The 13,434-nt window shown below is 46.4% G+C and overlaps 2 protein-coding genes across 6 annotated transcripts in view; one reads left to right on the top strand and one right to left on the bottom strand.

The window, feature by feature from the left end:
• The window catches only part of zgrf1 (zinc finger GRF-type containing 1), a 77,031-nt gene extending 71,848 nt beyond the window's left edge, over positions 1 to 5,183 (bottom strand). For both annotated transcript variants that reach the window (XM_033018633.1, XM_033018643.1), the window contains exon 1: positions 5,119 to 5,183. The gene's annotated coding sequence lies outside the window, so the exon portion shown is untranslated. The remainder of the gene's footprint in view (positions 1 to 5,118) is intronic.
• Positions 5,184 to 5,212: 29 nt separating this feature from the next.
• The window catches only part of larp7 (La ribonucleoprotein 7, transcriptional regulator), a 52,367-nt gene continuing 44,145 nt past the window's right edge, over positions 5,213 to 13,434 (top strand). For 2 of the 4 annotated variants that reach the window (XM_033018693.1, XM_033018664.1), the window contains exons 1-2: positions 5,213 to 5,279; positions 13,141 to 13,362. In XM_033018693.1, coding sequence (XP_032874584.1) covers positions 13,161 to 13,362 — 202 coding nt within the window. In that variant the 5' untranslated portion in view covers positions 5,213 to 5,279; positions 13,141 to 13,160. Of the gene's footprint in view, positions 5,280 to 5,900; positions 6,093 to 10,707; positions 10,806 to 13,140; positions 13,363 to 13,434 lie in introns of those variants that run through there. The other 2 variants (XM_033018674.1, XM_033018683.1) reach the window with 2 other exon arrangements.

Genomic DNA, 13,434 nt, shown 5'->3' with positions numbered 1-13,434 from the left:
AGGCACTACAACAACTACTTACATATTTATAATCAGTCTCATTTTTCCTGCACTTCAGAGGGTAAAATAAAAAATAAGGAATTTCATTTTTATGCACACCATGCAGTAATTCATTATGATTTTTTTTCTGAAAAGGATATGGTTCTTTTCTTATGATAGGATCATCTCAGCCTTGAGATCAAAAGGGCTATTAACAAATGCTGCCTAGCCTCAAACATGAAGAATGGTTGATAGATTGGGATGTAAAGCATTGTGGCAACCACCCACAGAAACTTGTCTCCGCCTTACAGTTGTTCCACAATAGCATGCAAGCTATAATATTAACCAACAGGTTTACCACAGAACTATTTTCCAATGTCGAACAAAGCTGCACTTGTGCCCCAACACTTCTCTCATTTTTCTTCATGCAATATTACATCTCACCTTAGACAAACTTCCAACAAGAACAGACGTAATCTTCAGATGTATTGGAAAGCTCTTCAACCTGTGGCAGTTACATTTTAAAACTGTAGATGGTTTATGCATGCAACCTATAATGTAGCTACCTCATCACCACTAACCACGCCCCATCATATTAGTATAACTGTAGTATCCTCCCTTTGTTCCTCCCACTAGGTCCCAGTACGCCTGAAGGCTGGATGCAGTCAGTGCTGGGACGTGTGTGCCATGTGCTATATTAAACTCCTAGTAAAGGTTACAGTGTGTCAGCTATCACTCCTTTACATGGTGTCAGAAAGTTAAACTCGCGTCTCCCATTTACCGGTTTTCTTTTATTGTCCCCTGAGCGCACCCCTGAGACAACTCACTAAAAAGGACATAGCTTGGTCATGGTTTCCACACCACCAGCAGGCGTTTGACCTGCTAAAGACGAAGCTGATCAGCACACCTTCTCTGAAGTTCTTTGATCTACTGCGTCCGGTCGTGGTCACTTGCGACGCTTCTCGTTTTGGACTGGGTGCTGCTTGCCTGCAGCCCCATGATGGTGACTCGCTGCTGCCTATCTCTTATGCCTCCAGGACCATGACGGACACAGAGCAGCGCTATGCGCAGATAGAGAAGGAGCTGCTGGCGGTGGTGTTTGCGTGTTCAAAGTTTAAGGACTTCCTATTTGGAACCAGGTTCACCGTTGAGACGGATCACCAGCCACTGGTGACGATACTTAACAAGCCTATACACTGCGCTCCAACCAGGCTACAGCGGATGATGCTGCAGCTACAGCGGTTTGACTTTAAAATCGTGTACAAGAGGGGCACCGAGATGCATGTGGCTGACGCGCTGTCCCGGGGCCCCCGGACCTCCTGCGACCAGCACCCCTTCGAGCAGGCAGACTTACAGGTACTGAACGTTAACTTCGTCCCTTCCAAGCAACTACAGTGCCTGGTTGAGCATACCGCTAACGACCCCGACCTGCAACAGCTTGCTGCTGTCATCAAGCGCGGGTGGCCTACCAAACGGACTTCATTGCCTGCTAGCGTCCACCCCTATTTTTTGGTCCGCGATGAGTTGGTCCTCCGGGACGGCATTATTATCAAGGGACATAAAGTGGTCGTCCCTGCCTCGCTGCATGGTTTGTACTTCGACGCCGCCCAAATGGGGCATCCCGGGGCAGATGCCACTATCTCGCATGCCCAGGAACAATATTACTGGCCGGGCATGGCAAAGTACATCAAGGCCAGGGTGGATTCCTGTCCGGACTGCAACTCTCATGCCCCGCATCAGCAGCGACAGCCACTTCTACAACAGCCTGCCCCTGACATGCCCTGGTCTTCCCTGGCTGCCGATATTTTCGACTGGCGTGGGAAGCAGTACCTTGTGCTGGTAGACTCTTACTCAAATTGGTTCGAGGTGGACCTCCTCCCTGCCATCACCTCTGAGATGGTGATCAGTAAGCTACGCCGTCACTTTGCCACGTTTGGTTCCCCTGTTCGGCTGCAGACAGACAACGGCCGCCAGTTTACTAGCGCCGAATTTCAAGCTTTTGCTGCAAAGTGGAACTTCAATCATTTCACCAGCAGCCCGGAGTACCCGCAGAGCAATGGACTGGCTGAACGAGCGGTCCCCAGCGCTAAGCACTTGCTTGAACAATCCCGTCTCTCCAACGGGGATTTCTATCAGGGTCTCCTGAACCTTCGGAACATTTCCAGGGACAGTACTATGCGATCCCCTGCCCAACGACTCATGTCCCGAGTTATTCGCCCTCCGATGCCGATCGCCCAGCAGTCCCTGATGCCCAAAGTCCTGCAGCCTGCTGATGTCCAGCATCGAATTGCCCAGAAGCACGAAATCCAGCGCCGCTCGCACGACAAATCCTGCCGCCCCCTATCCCCACTGATGCCTGGACAGGTCGTCCGTTTGCAGACGCCCACCGGCTATTCCCGACACCACCGTTGTCGGGTTCGACAGCGCTCCACGGTCCTACCTGGTGGATTTTGAGGGGACTGTATACCGACGCAGCCGCCAGCACCTGTTGGCGGTCAACTAGCCCAAACCACCTCCTGCGATTCCGTATACCCCTCCTTCGCGTGTCGAGCCTTCCTCAACTAACTTACCCTCTGATCCCTGCATGCCCCGGTCGGTCCGTTTGCCTCGGGCACCTCCCCCTGCTCTTCCTGGGTTCGCTCCCCAGGCCCGGTTGTCCCGTGTCAGGTCTCCTCTCTCTCCGACTTCTGCTCATTCTACCCCTTCTGTTTAACCTGGCTCACCTGTGCCTCTCCGTTCCCCTTCCAAGCTTGGTTCTCCACCCACCTTCTCTCCCCCTCCTGTTTCTGTTCCTGTCCCTCCTCCTATTCTTTCGGGTGGGGAGGGTGAGGGTGCTGTGCGCACTCGCTCGGGTCGGATTGTAAAACCTCCGGCTCGATACGGAGAGTTTGCTTCGCTCTGCAGGTACTGTATAACCAACCTGCCATTGCTGTAACTTGTTTAAATTGTATGGGGAAGGATGTAGATGGTTTATGCATGCAACCTATAATGTAGCTACCTCATCACCACTAACCACGCCCCATCATATTAGTATAACTGTAGTATCCTCCCTTTGTTCCTCCCACTAGGTCCCAGTACGCCTGAAGGCTGGATGCAGTCAGTGCTGGGACGTGTGTGCCGTGTGCTATATTAAACTCCTAGTAAAGGTTACAGTGTGTCAGCTATCACTCCTTTACAAAAACCAAGCTTGCTCAGACTTTAGAAAGTGAGCAGCACAGAAACACTTTCCTTTGCCTAGGCTCAGAGCTCCAAGCCAACATCATAACTTTCAGTGAAGCATACGAGAGGTTGGGGCTTCCACTTGCTATCCAAGACAAAGGTCCTCTATCAATCTGCTCCTGATGCACTACACTGTCCTCCAACAATAAAAATTCACAGAAAACCCGGCAAAATAAGGTCTCAGAAGTAACTTCTCGGCGGCTCCTGTCTTCATTGTGTCAGCAAGGCCTTTGATTAACTGAGGAGAAAGATGTTTGAAGAACAAGACCTTAAATTTGGCACTGATCCCAGCCCACCAATATACCCAACACAGGTTTAATAAAAATACTACCTATTCTATTCCCACTAAATCTTGCAAATTCATTAGAATGACAATGATTACAAAGTTAATCATTATTCGCTCCAGCACAACATCCCCAGTATTGAGGGCTTCGTTATATTCAATTGTCCATATTGAAATGGGCACATCAATTACATGACCAACTAGTGGAAATAGATTTGCAAACAGAGAAAAAGATTCAAGGATGTATTCAAAGCCACCTTAAAGAAATACAACATCCTCACTGGCAATTCTGACCCATTACTATTCAAAGTGGAGGAGCATTCAGGATGCTATTGTAAACCTCTAAGCCATACATTAAAAATAAACAGTTGGCCTGGGTAATTGGCAGGGTGAGGAAACCACCACAAACTTCCCACTGCCAACCCTATGAATGGCCACCTGCCCCATCTACGGAAGAGTCTTTAGTTTCACGTTGACCTCATTAGGTACTCTGAACTACCACATTTGGAAATGGAATTCAAGTCATCCTTGAATCCAAGAGACTAACAAGTAGCATGCTGATACAGCAAGTAGTTAGGAAAGCCAAAAAGATGTTAGTGTGACCTGCGAAGAGGATGCTAGGAGGTTGCAGGGTGACTTGGACAGGTTGAGTGAGTGGGCAGATGCATGGCAGATGCTGTATAATGTCGATAATGTGAGGTTATCCACTAGCGGCAAGAACAAGGAGGCAGATTATTATCTCAATAGTGTCAGATTAGGAAAAAGGGAAGTGCAACAAGACCTGGGTATCCTTGTACACCAATCACTGAAAGTAAACATGCAGGTACAGCAGGCAGTGAAGAAAGCTAATGGCATGTTGGCCTTCATAACAAGAGGATTTGAGCATAGGGGTAAAGAGGTCCTTCTGCAGATGTACAGGGCCCTGATGAGATCACATCTGGAGTATTGTGTGCAGTTTTGGTCTCCTAATAAGGAAGGACATCCTTGCTATTGAGGCAGTGCAGCGTAGGTTCACGAGGTTAATCCCCAGGATGGCGGGACTGTCATCTGATGAATGATTGGAAAGACTGGGCTTGCATTCACTGGAATTTAGAAGGATGAGAGGGATATCTTATAGAAACATATAAAATTATAAAAGGACTGGACAAGCTAGATGCAGAAAAAATGTTCCCAATGTTGGGCGAGTCCAGAACCAGGAGCCACAGTCTAAGAATAAAGAGGAGGCCATTGAAAACTGAGATGCGAAAAAAACGTTTTCACTCAGAGTTGTGAATGTGTGGAATTCCCTGCCACAGAGGGCAGTGGAGGCCAAGTCACTGGATGGATTTAAGAGAGTTAGATAGAGCTCTAGGGGCTAGTGGAGTCAAGGGATATGGGGAGATGACAGGCACGGGTTATTGATAGGGGACGATCAGCCATGATCACAATGAATGGCGGTGCTGGCTCGAAGGGCCGAATGGCCTCCTCCTGCACCTATGTTTCTAAGAGCCGGGACAGCGAGCCTGCTGTCACCAGCCCGACACACGAAGCAGCAGCAGCAGCACCGCGGTCACGAAGCCGACCAACACCACAACAACAGCAACAGCAGCTTCAGCAGCAGCATCAGGCAGCAGCAGCATCTTTGACCCCGCGGTTACCGGTGGCGGTGATGTGTTGTTATTGTTGTTACCGGCAGCAGCAGCAGCAGCAGCTCGAGCCCCGGGACGTCTGGAATATTCCCGCCGCGCTACGTCATTAACCGGCGCCGCCGAGCAGTGAGCCGAGTCGCGCCGAGCCGAGCCGGGTGTCGCAGAGCGGGGTATGCACTGACCTGTTTATGTTTGCTGTTATATTTGTTCGTTTCCTCTGATCCACCGCGTTTGTTTCACTCCCAGCAGCTGGGTGTCATCCGTACGATCTCCTGCATCCGTTTACTTGAAGTGTTTATGTTTGTTGTAATATTTATTTCATTCCCAACAGCTGTGTGTCGTGCACACATAGATGGACACATACACACACACATACAGGAGAGCACTTGCATTCATTTATTTGATGTGTTCCAGTGTCTTGCACTGTTGCGATCCACTGTGCGGTGCGGTATATTTCATAGCTCGGTTTGGTGTGTGGTTTAAAGATAGATAGAAAATGCTGGAATAACTCAGCGGGTCAGACAGCGTGTCTGGAGAAAATAAATAGGTGACTTTCGGGTCGTGACTACTCTACAGACTGATTTCTTGCTCTCTTCTACAATTGATTTTGATGCAGTTTGTGTTTCATTTTACACCGACTGGGTATTATATTACGATTGCGTTTTTACTTGATTTTATACACTTTTATTTACTGTATAATATGGTTTGATGAATTGTGGGTTGTGCATTTAGCTCGCTGCTTTTTTTGTATTTTGACCATACATTCAAAATTTAATGTGCATTCACTTAAGGTTGGTGTGGCTTGGAACCCTGGGCATACAGGAAGAGCGCGGGTCTTTCGGTGCGGCGGTGGCGCGCGTTTCAGGTCGCTCTGAGATGAAGGCGCATTTGTTGGAATAGGACTGAACGGAGTTCTGACCTCTGCACAACATTGCAATAATATTTCCCACCTATCTTGTTGGGGATTTAAAGCACGCATTTGGGTGAGCAGCATTGTATTCTGTTTACTTGTGAGGTTTTCAGTCCATTTTGTAAAATACATGAATCGAACTCATGGTTGTTAATATCAATCCAGAGATATTTTGTTTGGTGGTTTTCTCCTCAATGTTTTATTTTTTAATAATTTGATGTTTTTATTTGATGTCAGGATAGTTTCTATTGTTATGCCCCTCCTTATGATTCCTCCATCTGCAAATTTAATAAATCATTAAATTCAACATCTGGATGTTAGATCAGCAAAATGCCGTTCCTTTGGCAACACATTGCTGAAATTAATATCTATCATTTTCTATCTATCTTTGAACCACACAGTAAAATAGTAAAAACAGGCTAAAGTGCAGATGTGTCTGTGCGACGTGACCATCCGAGGGAGACAGTCCGTGGGGGGGGGGGGGACGTGGAAGGCCTTGTAATGTCTGCCGGAAGGAAGTAGTTCGAACAGCCCATTACAAGGGTGTGAGGAGTCTTTGTGAATGCTGACGGCCTTCCTGAGGCACCGTGTGCGGTAGATGCCCTCCAAGGCTGGTAGCGGTGTCCCAATGATCTTCTGCGCTCTGTGGACGACGCGCTGAAGAGCTCTCCTCTCCGCCTCCGCGCAGCTGAGATACCACACATAGATGCCATACGATAGTATGCTCTCTGTCGTGCAGCGGTAGAAGGTTGTCAGCAGCTGTTGGGGCAGACCAGTCCTTTTCAATGTTCTCAGAAAGAACAGTCGTTGCTGTGCCTTCTTGACCAGCGCAGCGGTGTTGGTGGATCATGTGAGGTCCTCTGAAATGTGAGTACCCAGAAACTTAAAGCTGGACACTCTCTCCACACTGTCCCTGTAGATGGAGATTGGGGCGTATTCTCCATTATGTGACCTCCTGAAGTCGATAATCAGCTCCTTGATCTTGGAGGTGTTTAAGGACAAGGTTCTGCACCTCCGCTCTAGTTTGTTTCATCACTGTTGGTGATTAGCCCGATCACCGTTGTGTCATCTGCGAACTTGACGATGGTGTTGGTGTCGAATGCAGGAACACAGTCGTGTGTGAAGAGGGAGTAGAGCATGGGGCTCAGTACACATCCCAGTGGTGTGCCGGTGCTCAGGGTGATAGTGGAGGACAGGTGCGGGCCCAGTCTCACTGCCTGCGGTCGCTCCGTCAGAAAATTCAGGATCCAATCGCATATCGGTGAGCTGAGGCCTAACTGGTGGAGTTTGGTGGTGAGCTTGGTGGGGATGACCATATTGATCACAGTGGACTGCACAGTGGATCGCAACAGTGCAAGACACTGCAACACATCAAATATATGAATGCAAGAGCTCTCCTGTATGTGTGTCCATCTATGTGTGCACGACACACAGCTGTTGGGAATGAAATAAATATTACAACAAACATAAACACATCAAGTAAACGAATGCAAGAGATCGTACGGATGACATAATATCTATCAACTAATGGTAGTGACAGAATTAAGACTACGCTTATGTGGACTACCTTGCACAAATGACTATCTTATACTGTTGATTGAAGGACAACTATCAACATTTCCCCTCCTGCTCTCAGTTATTCGTGAGATCTACCTCCTGTGGTCTTCATTACATTCCAAGTTAATTGCTGCCTTTCAACGTTCTCTTCTGGCCTCTGTGTGAATTATAGATATTTTTAATTCCTGTCTTCTTTCAAAGCTACCGTTATCTATTATTTTACTTGTAAAGTACAGCCGCACCTCTCACCTAACATTCTTCTCAAGATACTAACCTTGTGGTTGTCCAAATTTGAGCCCATCTTGTCCAAACCATCTCCTTTGAATTCCTAGAATTAGGCTTCCACCCCTGTTTCAGTCGCACAAGTCAAGAGTCAAGAGAGTTTATTGTCATGTGTCCCTGATAGGACAATGAAATTCTTGCTTTGCTTCAGCACAACAGAACATAGTAGGCATTGACTACAAAACAGATCAGCGTGTCCATATACCATTATATACGTAAATACACACATGAATAAATAAACTGATAAAGTGCAAATGGGTGGGCGGCGCGACTCACGTCGCAGCGGCCTCTGCAGTCCGTCTGTCGTTTTTTATTTTTTGTCTCGTTTGAATGTAGTTTAAAGTTTTTTTTTAACTGGGTATGTGTGTGGGGGCGGGGGGTGGTGAAACTTTTAAGATCTTTAACCCTGCACGGAGAACCCGACCTTTTCTCTGTCGGGTCTCCATTGTTGGTGGGGCCTAGCACCGTGGAGCGGCCTCCAACCGGAACGACCTGGGGCTCCAGTCGCGGAGCTGCGGACTTACTTACCATCGCGGAGCTGGCCGAGTTCAGTGCGGGAGGAGCGGTGGTGGCGCGCTGCTGCAGCCCGACCCCAGAGATTCGGAGGTTCCAACCGCAAATCTAGTGGACAGTAACACCGGGAGCCCGCGGGTCTCTGCTGGGAGACTGCTTTTCGGGGCTACCGCAACGGCAACTTCTCCCGCCCGAGTTGCGGGGTTGAAAATTATCTGTAGCGGGGCCTTGCATCATCGCCTGGCGCGGCTTTAACGGCCGTGGGACTTGGGGGGCTCCAAGACCCGGAGCGTGGCCTTGCATTACCCGGCGCGGCTTTAATGGCCGCGGGACACTTACCATCGCCCGCCGGGGGCTTTGACTCTGACATCGGGAGGAGAATGAGGAGTGCAGGGGAGAGATAAGACTTTGGCTTCCATCACAGTGAGGAGGAGATTCACTGTGATGGATGTTTGTTAAATTGTGTTGTGTCTTGGTTATTTTTCTTGTGTGTATGACTGCAGAAACCAAATTTCGTTTGAACCTCAATGAGGTTCAAATGACAACAAATATATTGTATTGTAACAGATAATGAGCTATTAATGTTCAGAGTTTTGTCCGAGCCAATTTTAATAGCCTGTGGCTGTGGGGAAGTAGCTATTCCTCAACCAAGTCATTGCAGTCTTGCAGTCTTCAGGCTCCTGTACCTTCTACCTGAAGGTAGCAGGGAGATGAGTGCGTGGCCAGGATGGTGTGGGTCCTTGATGATACTGCCAGCCTTTATGAGGCAGCGACTTCGATAGATCCCCTCGATGGATGGGAGGTCAGAGCCGATGATGGACTGGGCAGTGCTTCCTACTTTTTGTAGTCTTTTCCTCTCCAGGGCGTTACAGTTGCCGAACCAAGCCACGATGCAACCGGTCAGCATGCTCTCTACTGTGCACCTGTAGAAGTTAGAGAGAGTCCTCCTTGACAAACCGACTCTCCGTAATCTTCTCAGGACGTAGAGGCGCTGATGTGCTTTCTTAATAATTGCATCAGTGTTCTCGGACCAGGATCAATAATCAACAGTTTGTGATTATTGTGAGCAGTTTGTGCTTATTGCAAAGAAAATGTACTCCATGGTGAGTGGCATGACCTGTGCCCTGTAATTCCTACGTAGCCTTTCTACCAATCTTTCCTCAGACCTTAAAACGTATTTAATTGACCAAGCTTTAAGCCAGTGCCTCTCCAACTCTGGGTGGGGTGTGCTCCATCATTTGGTCTGTGAGTCACATTTGATCTACTAAATTGCTTTGGACATTGGAACCACATACCTACATTGTTGGAAAAGCACATGACCAGCTCTTCCCATGCTGTTGGTTTATTTACCTTTATGCCTACTGCTTTAATGGTCCATGCCAATCTCAAGATGTTTAAGTGAGTGCCTATTTTCCAAGGCCTGGCACCAAGCGTCATCGCTGAATTTTTTTTCATGTGATCTGCTGAATAGTGTGTGTGTGTGACTGACTAAGGGTGTAAAGAGACTTTTGGAGGAGTGGAGTGGGGGGGCAGCAGGAGTCCCTGAGGGGGAAGGACATGGGGTGCCTCTGTTCTGCTTCCAACTCCTGACAGTTGGCAAGGCACATGGGTCCCCTGAAAGGCTGGTATTAGTTTGTTTTTCTCTCATGTACCAAGAAACAGTGAAAAGCTTTATTTTGCCTTCTATCCATAGAAATCACACCGTACATGAATACTATGGGTAATGCAAACAAAAGGGAAAGGGAATACAGAATGTAGTGTTACAGCTACTGAGAAAGTGCAGATAAAAACAAAATATGCATGGGCCGCAACGAGATACGTTGGGTGATCACAAATACATCATTATCTTATAAGAAGCCCATTCAAGAGTCTGATATCCGCAGAGGTATAAACTGTTCTTGAATCAGGTTGTTGTGGTTCAGTATTCTTAAACAGGCAAAAATGCAAATAAAGTCAGTATTGAGCATTACAATCTTTATGCCGCCAGGCGGGTGTGGTAAAACACTTTATGCAGATTACAGACTATACAGAGTTCTCATCCCCACACAAAGGGGCAGTGATTTAAGTACATATATATACTCCCATAATCAACGATTCAGCTATACCTTATCTAGAGCCTCTTGCTTCTTAAGATTAACAGATCCTTAAGATTGACAGGTTCTTAAGATTGACAGGTTCTTCTGACAGAGGAAGGGTTAGCCATATATGGTTATATGAGAAGGCTATTTTTCTGCAGAACAAGCATTTTGTTTTTTCTACTTATGACGCACATTATAATCTTATAGAGCAAGAGTTAGTGCCAAGAGTCTGAACCCCCTCTAAATGTTTATATTATAGAGGAGACATTCATGAAGCTGTGCTCATTATCTCGCTTATGTTATTGGAAAAGGAACATCAACAGTTTGTTAGCCTCGTTAGTGTACTGAAAGCAAAGGTTAGTGTGTTTTGCTGGCTTTGCAATTTCTTAATTTCAGCTGAATCCATTTTGTAAGTTTAAATCTTTTCGAGCTTCCTCAAGGTGATACGTGGTTTCAGGAATTGCCTGATTGGAGAGGGGAAAAGAAGAATGACGATAAGTGAACTGTGATTATATTGGCTGCTTTCCCGAGGCAGCATGAAGTGTAGATGGACTTCATCGGGAGGGGGATGAGGGAGAATGGGGAGGCTGGTTTGCATATTGGACTGGGCTGTGTCCACAACTCTACAGTTTCTTGTGGTAGACACAAAATGCTGGAGTAACTCAACAGGACAAGCAGCATCTCTGGGAAGAAGGAACAGGTGACGTTTCAGGTCAAGACCCTTCTTCAGATATTCTCCAGCATTTGCAGTTCTTTCGTACAGTTTCTTGTGGTCTTGGCCAGCGCAGTTGACAAACCAAATTGTGATGGATCCTGTTAGGATGGTTTCTAAAGTGGATCTGTAGACATTTTGTGAAAGTCATTGGAAACATGTCGAATTTCCTTAGTCTTTTGGGGTGTCCATTGCAAGGGATTGTAATCTGTGGATGGTCCCTTTGAATATGGATTGTCGGAACAACCAAATCTAAATAAATCTATCTACATGCTGAGTGGTAGCATTATCATCAGTATCAGAATATGAAGTCTGCTCAAGTCGGGGCTGGTTGTTGCTTGATCAAAAGGTCATAAGGAATAGGAGTAGAATTAGGCCATTCGACCCATCAAGTCTCCTCCACCATTCAATCATGGCTGATCTATCTCTCCCTCCTAAACCAATTCTCCTGCCTTTTCCCCATAACTTCTGACACCTGTACTAATCAAGAATCTATCTATCTCTGCCTTAAAAATATCCACTGACTTGGCCTCCACAGCTTTCTGTGATAAAGACTTCCAACAATTCACCACCGTATGACTAAATTTCTCCTACCTAATAAGAACATCCTTTAATTGGCCTTGCATTCACTTGCTGCTGGTAGAGTTGACGCATCATGGCATCTGAGACCTGGGTTAGATCCTGTTGGGTGCTGTTTGTGTGGAGATTACCTGTTCTCCCTGTGACCGCATGGATTTCCTCTGGGTGGCACGATTTACTCCCACATCCCAAAGACGTGCAGGTTAGTAGATTAATTTGCCTTTGTAAAATTGCCCATGGTCCATAGCGAGTGGATGCTATGGTGGGATGATATACAACTAGTGTTGATTGTCAAGGGGTGATTGATGGTCAATGTGGAAGCGGTGGGCTGAAGGGCCTGTTTCCATGCTGTACCTTTCAATCAGTCACTTTAATCATGCCAAGTGTTCGCCTGAATTCAACTGAAGATTGTGCAATTACCAACGAGAATCCTCACTTTTAATCTTATGATAGAGGGATGGTAATTAATAAAGATACTTTTGAGAAAGTCATCTGTCAATGTACTGGGCTGGCATAATTGACTTCCAACAAATCACAGCCATTTCACTTTGAAAGATTGGGTTCTCCTGCCACTGGAGAATTTATCCATTGATGCCCACTTCAGTTTTATTAAGGAGATTACATTCCACATTTGATTAAATGCTGTTTAAATATCGAGGCCAGTCATTCTTGCCTACCCTTGGAATTAGGCTCTTTTGGCCAAGCTTCTCAATCAGGGAGAATGAAGAAGGGTCCCGAGCCAAAATATCACCGATCCATTTCCTCTATGGTGGCGCTGGGGCAGACCTGGCAGAGCAGCTGCATCATGATGCCAGACCCATTCGGTCCACCCTTGGGTGCTGTCTGTGTGGAGTCTGCATGTTCTTCCTGTGACCATGTGGGTTTCCTCTGGGTGCTCCAGTTTCTTCCCCCCCCCCTCCACCTCCACCCTTCCCCCCCCCTCCACTTCCACCCTTCCCCCCCAAAGACATGTGGGACTGTAGGTTATTTGGCCCATGTAAATTGATGATGCCTGACCCTATAAATTAATGACCCGCTAATTTACTCCAGCAAATTGTGTTTGTTTTTGATCTAAATCAATCATCTTGTCTGTTGAATCATTTATTGCATGCTGCTACCCAAAACTAATCTGTATAAGTGACAGTTTGTTGTTGCATAAAAGTATAACCTTAGATCAAAAACGTAGCAGATTATTTTGATGGTTTGGCCTATATAAGCCTTATCTAATGTGATACTATGTCATATTAACTGATCTCAGGTGGTGGTACTGCATTCTGTAAACTGCTAGTCAGTGGTTTAAAATAACTTTTGTTAACAATATGCCTACTCTTGAAGTCCATCTTGATGCTTATGTTTTAAAACTATTCTTGATAAGCTTAATGCATTTCCTTCATAAATAGCTTATTGCCTTGGACTGAATATGGAGGAGACAGAAAAAGTGTCAAGTGATGCAGCACAGACGGAGTCCAGTATCCAGAAGAAGGAAAAGGAGAAAAAGAAAAGGTCACGGGTTAACAAGGTGCTTTCTGAGATTAAAAAGCAGGTGGAATTTTGGTTTGGTGACGTAAACCTCCACAAAGACCGCTTCCTCCAGGAACAGATTCAGAAATCCAGAGATGGATGTGAGTAGTGCCTCATGATATAAATATAAACAATTAAAGATTAAAATGTATTTATATTTAATAATTATTTTT

The sequence above is a fragment of the Amblyraja radiata genome, chromosome 1, assembly GCF_010909765.2.
Source record: "Amblyraja radiata isolate CabotCenter1 chromosome 1, sAmbRad1.1.pri, whole genome shotgun sequence".
Classification (NCBI taxonomy): Eukaryota; Metazoa; Chordata; class Chondrichthyes; order Rajiformes; family Rajidae; genus Amblyraja; species Amblyraja radiata.
This window is presented reverse-complemented; position numbering and strand designations above follow the sequence as displayed.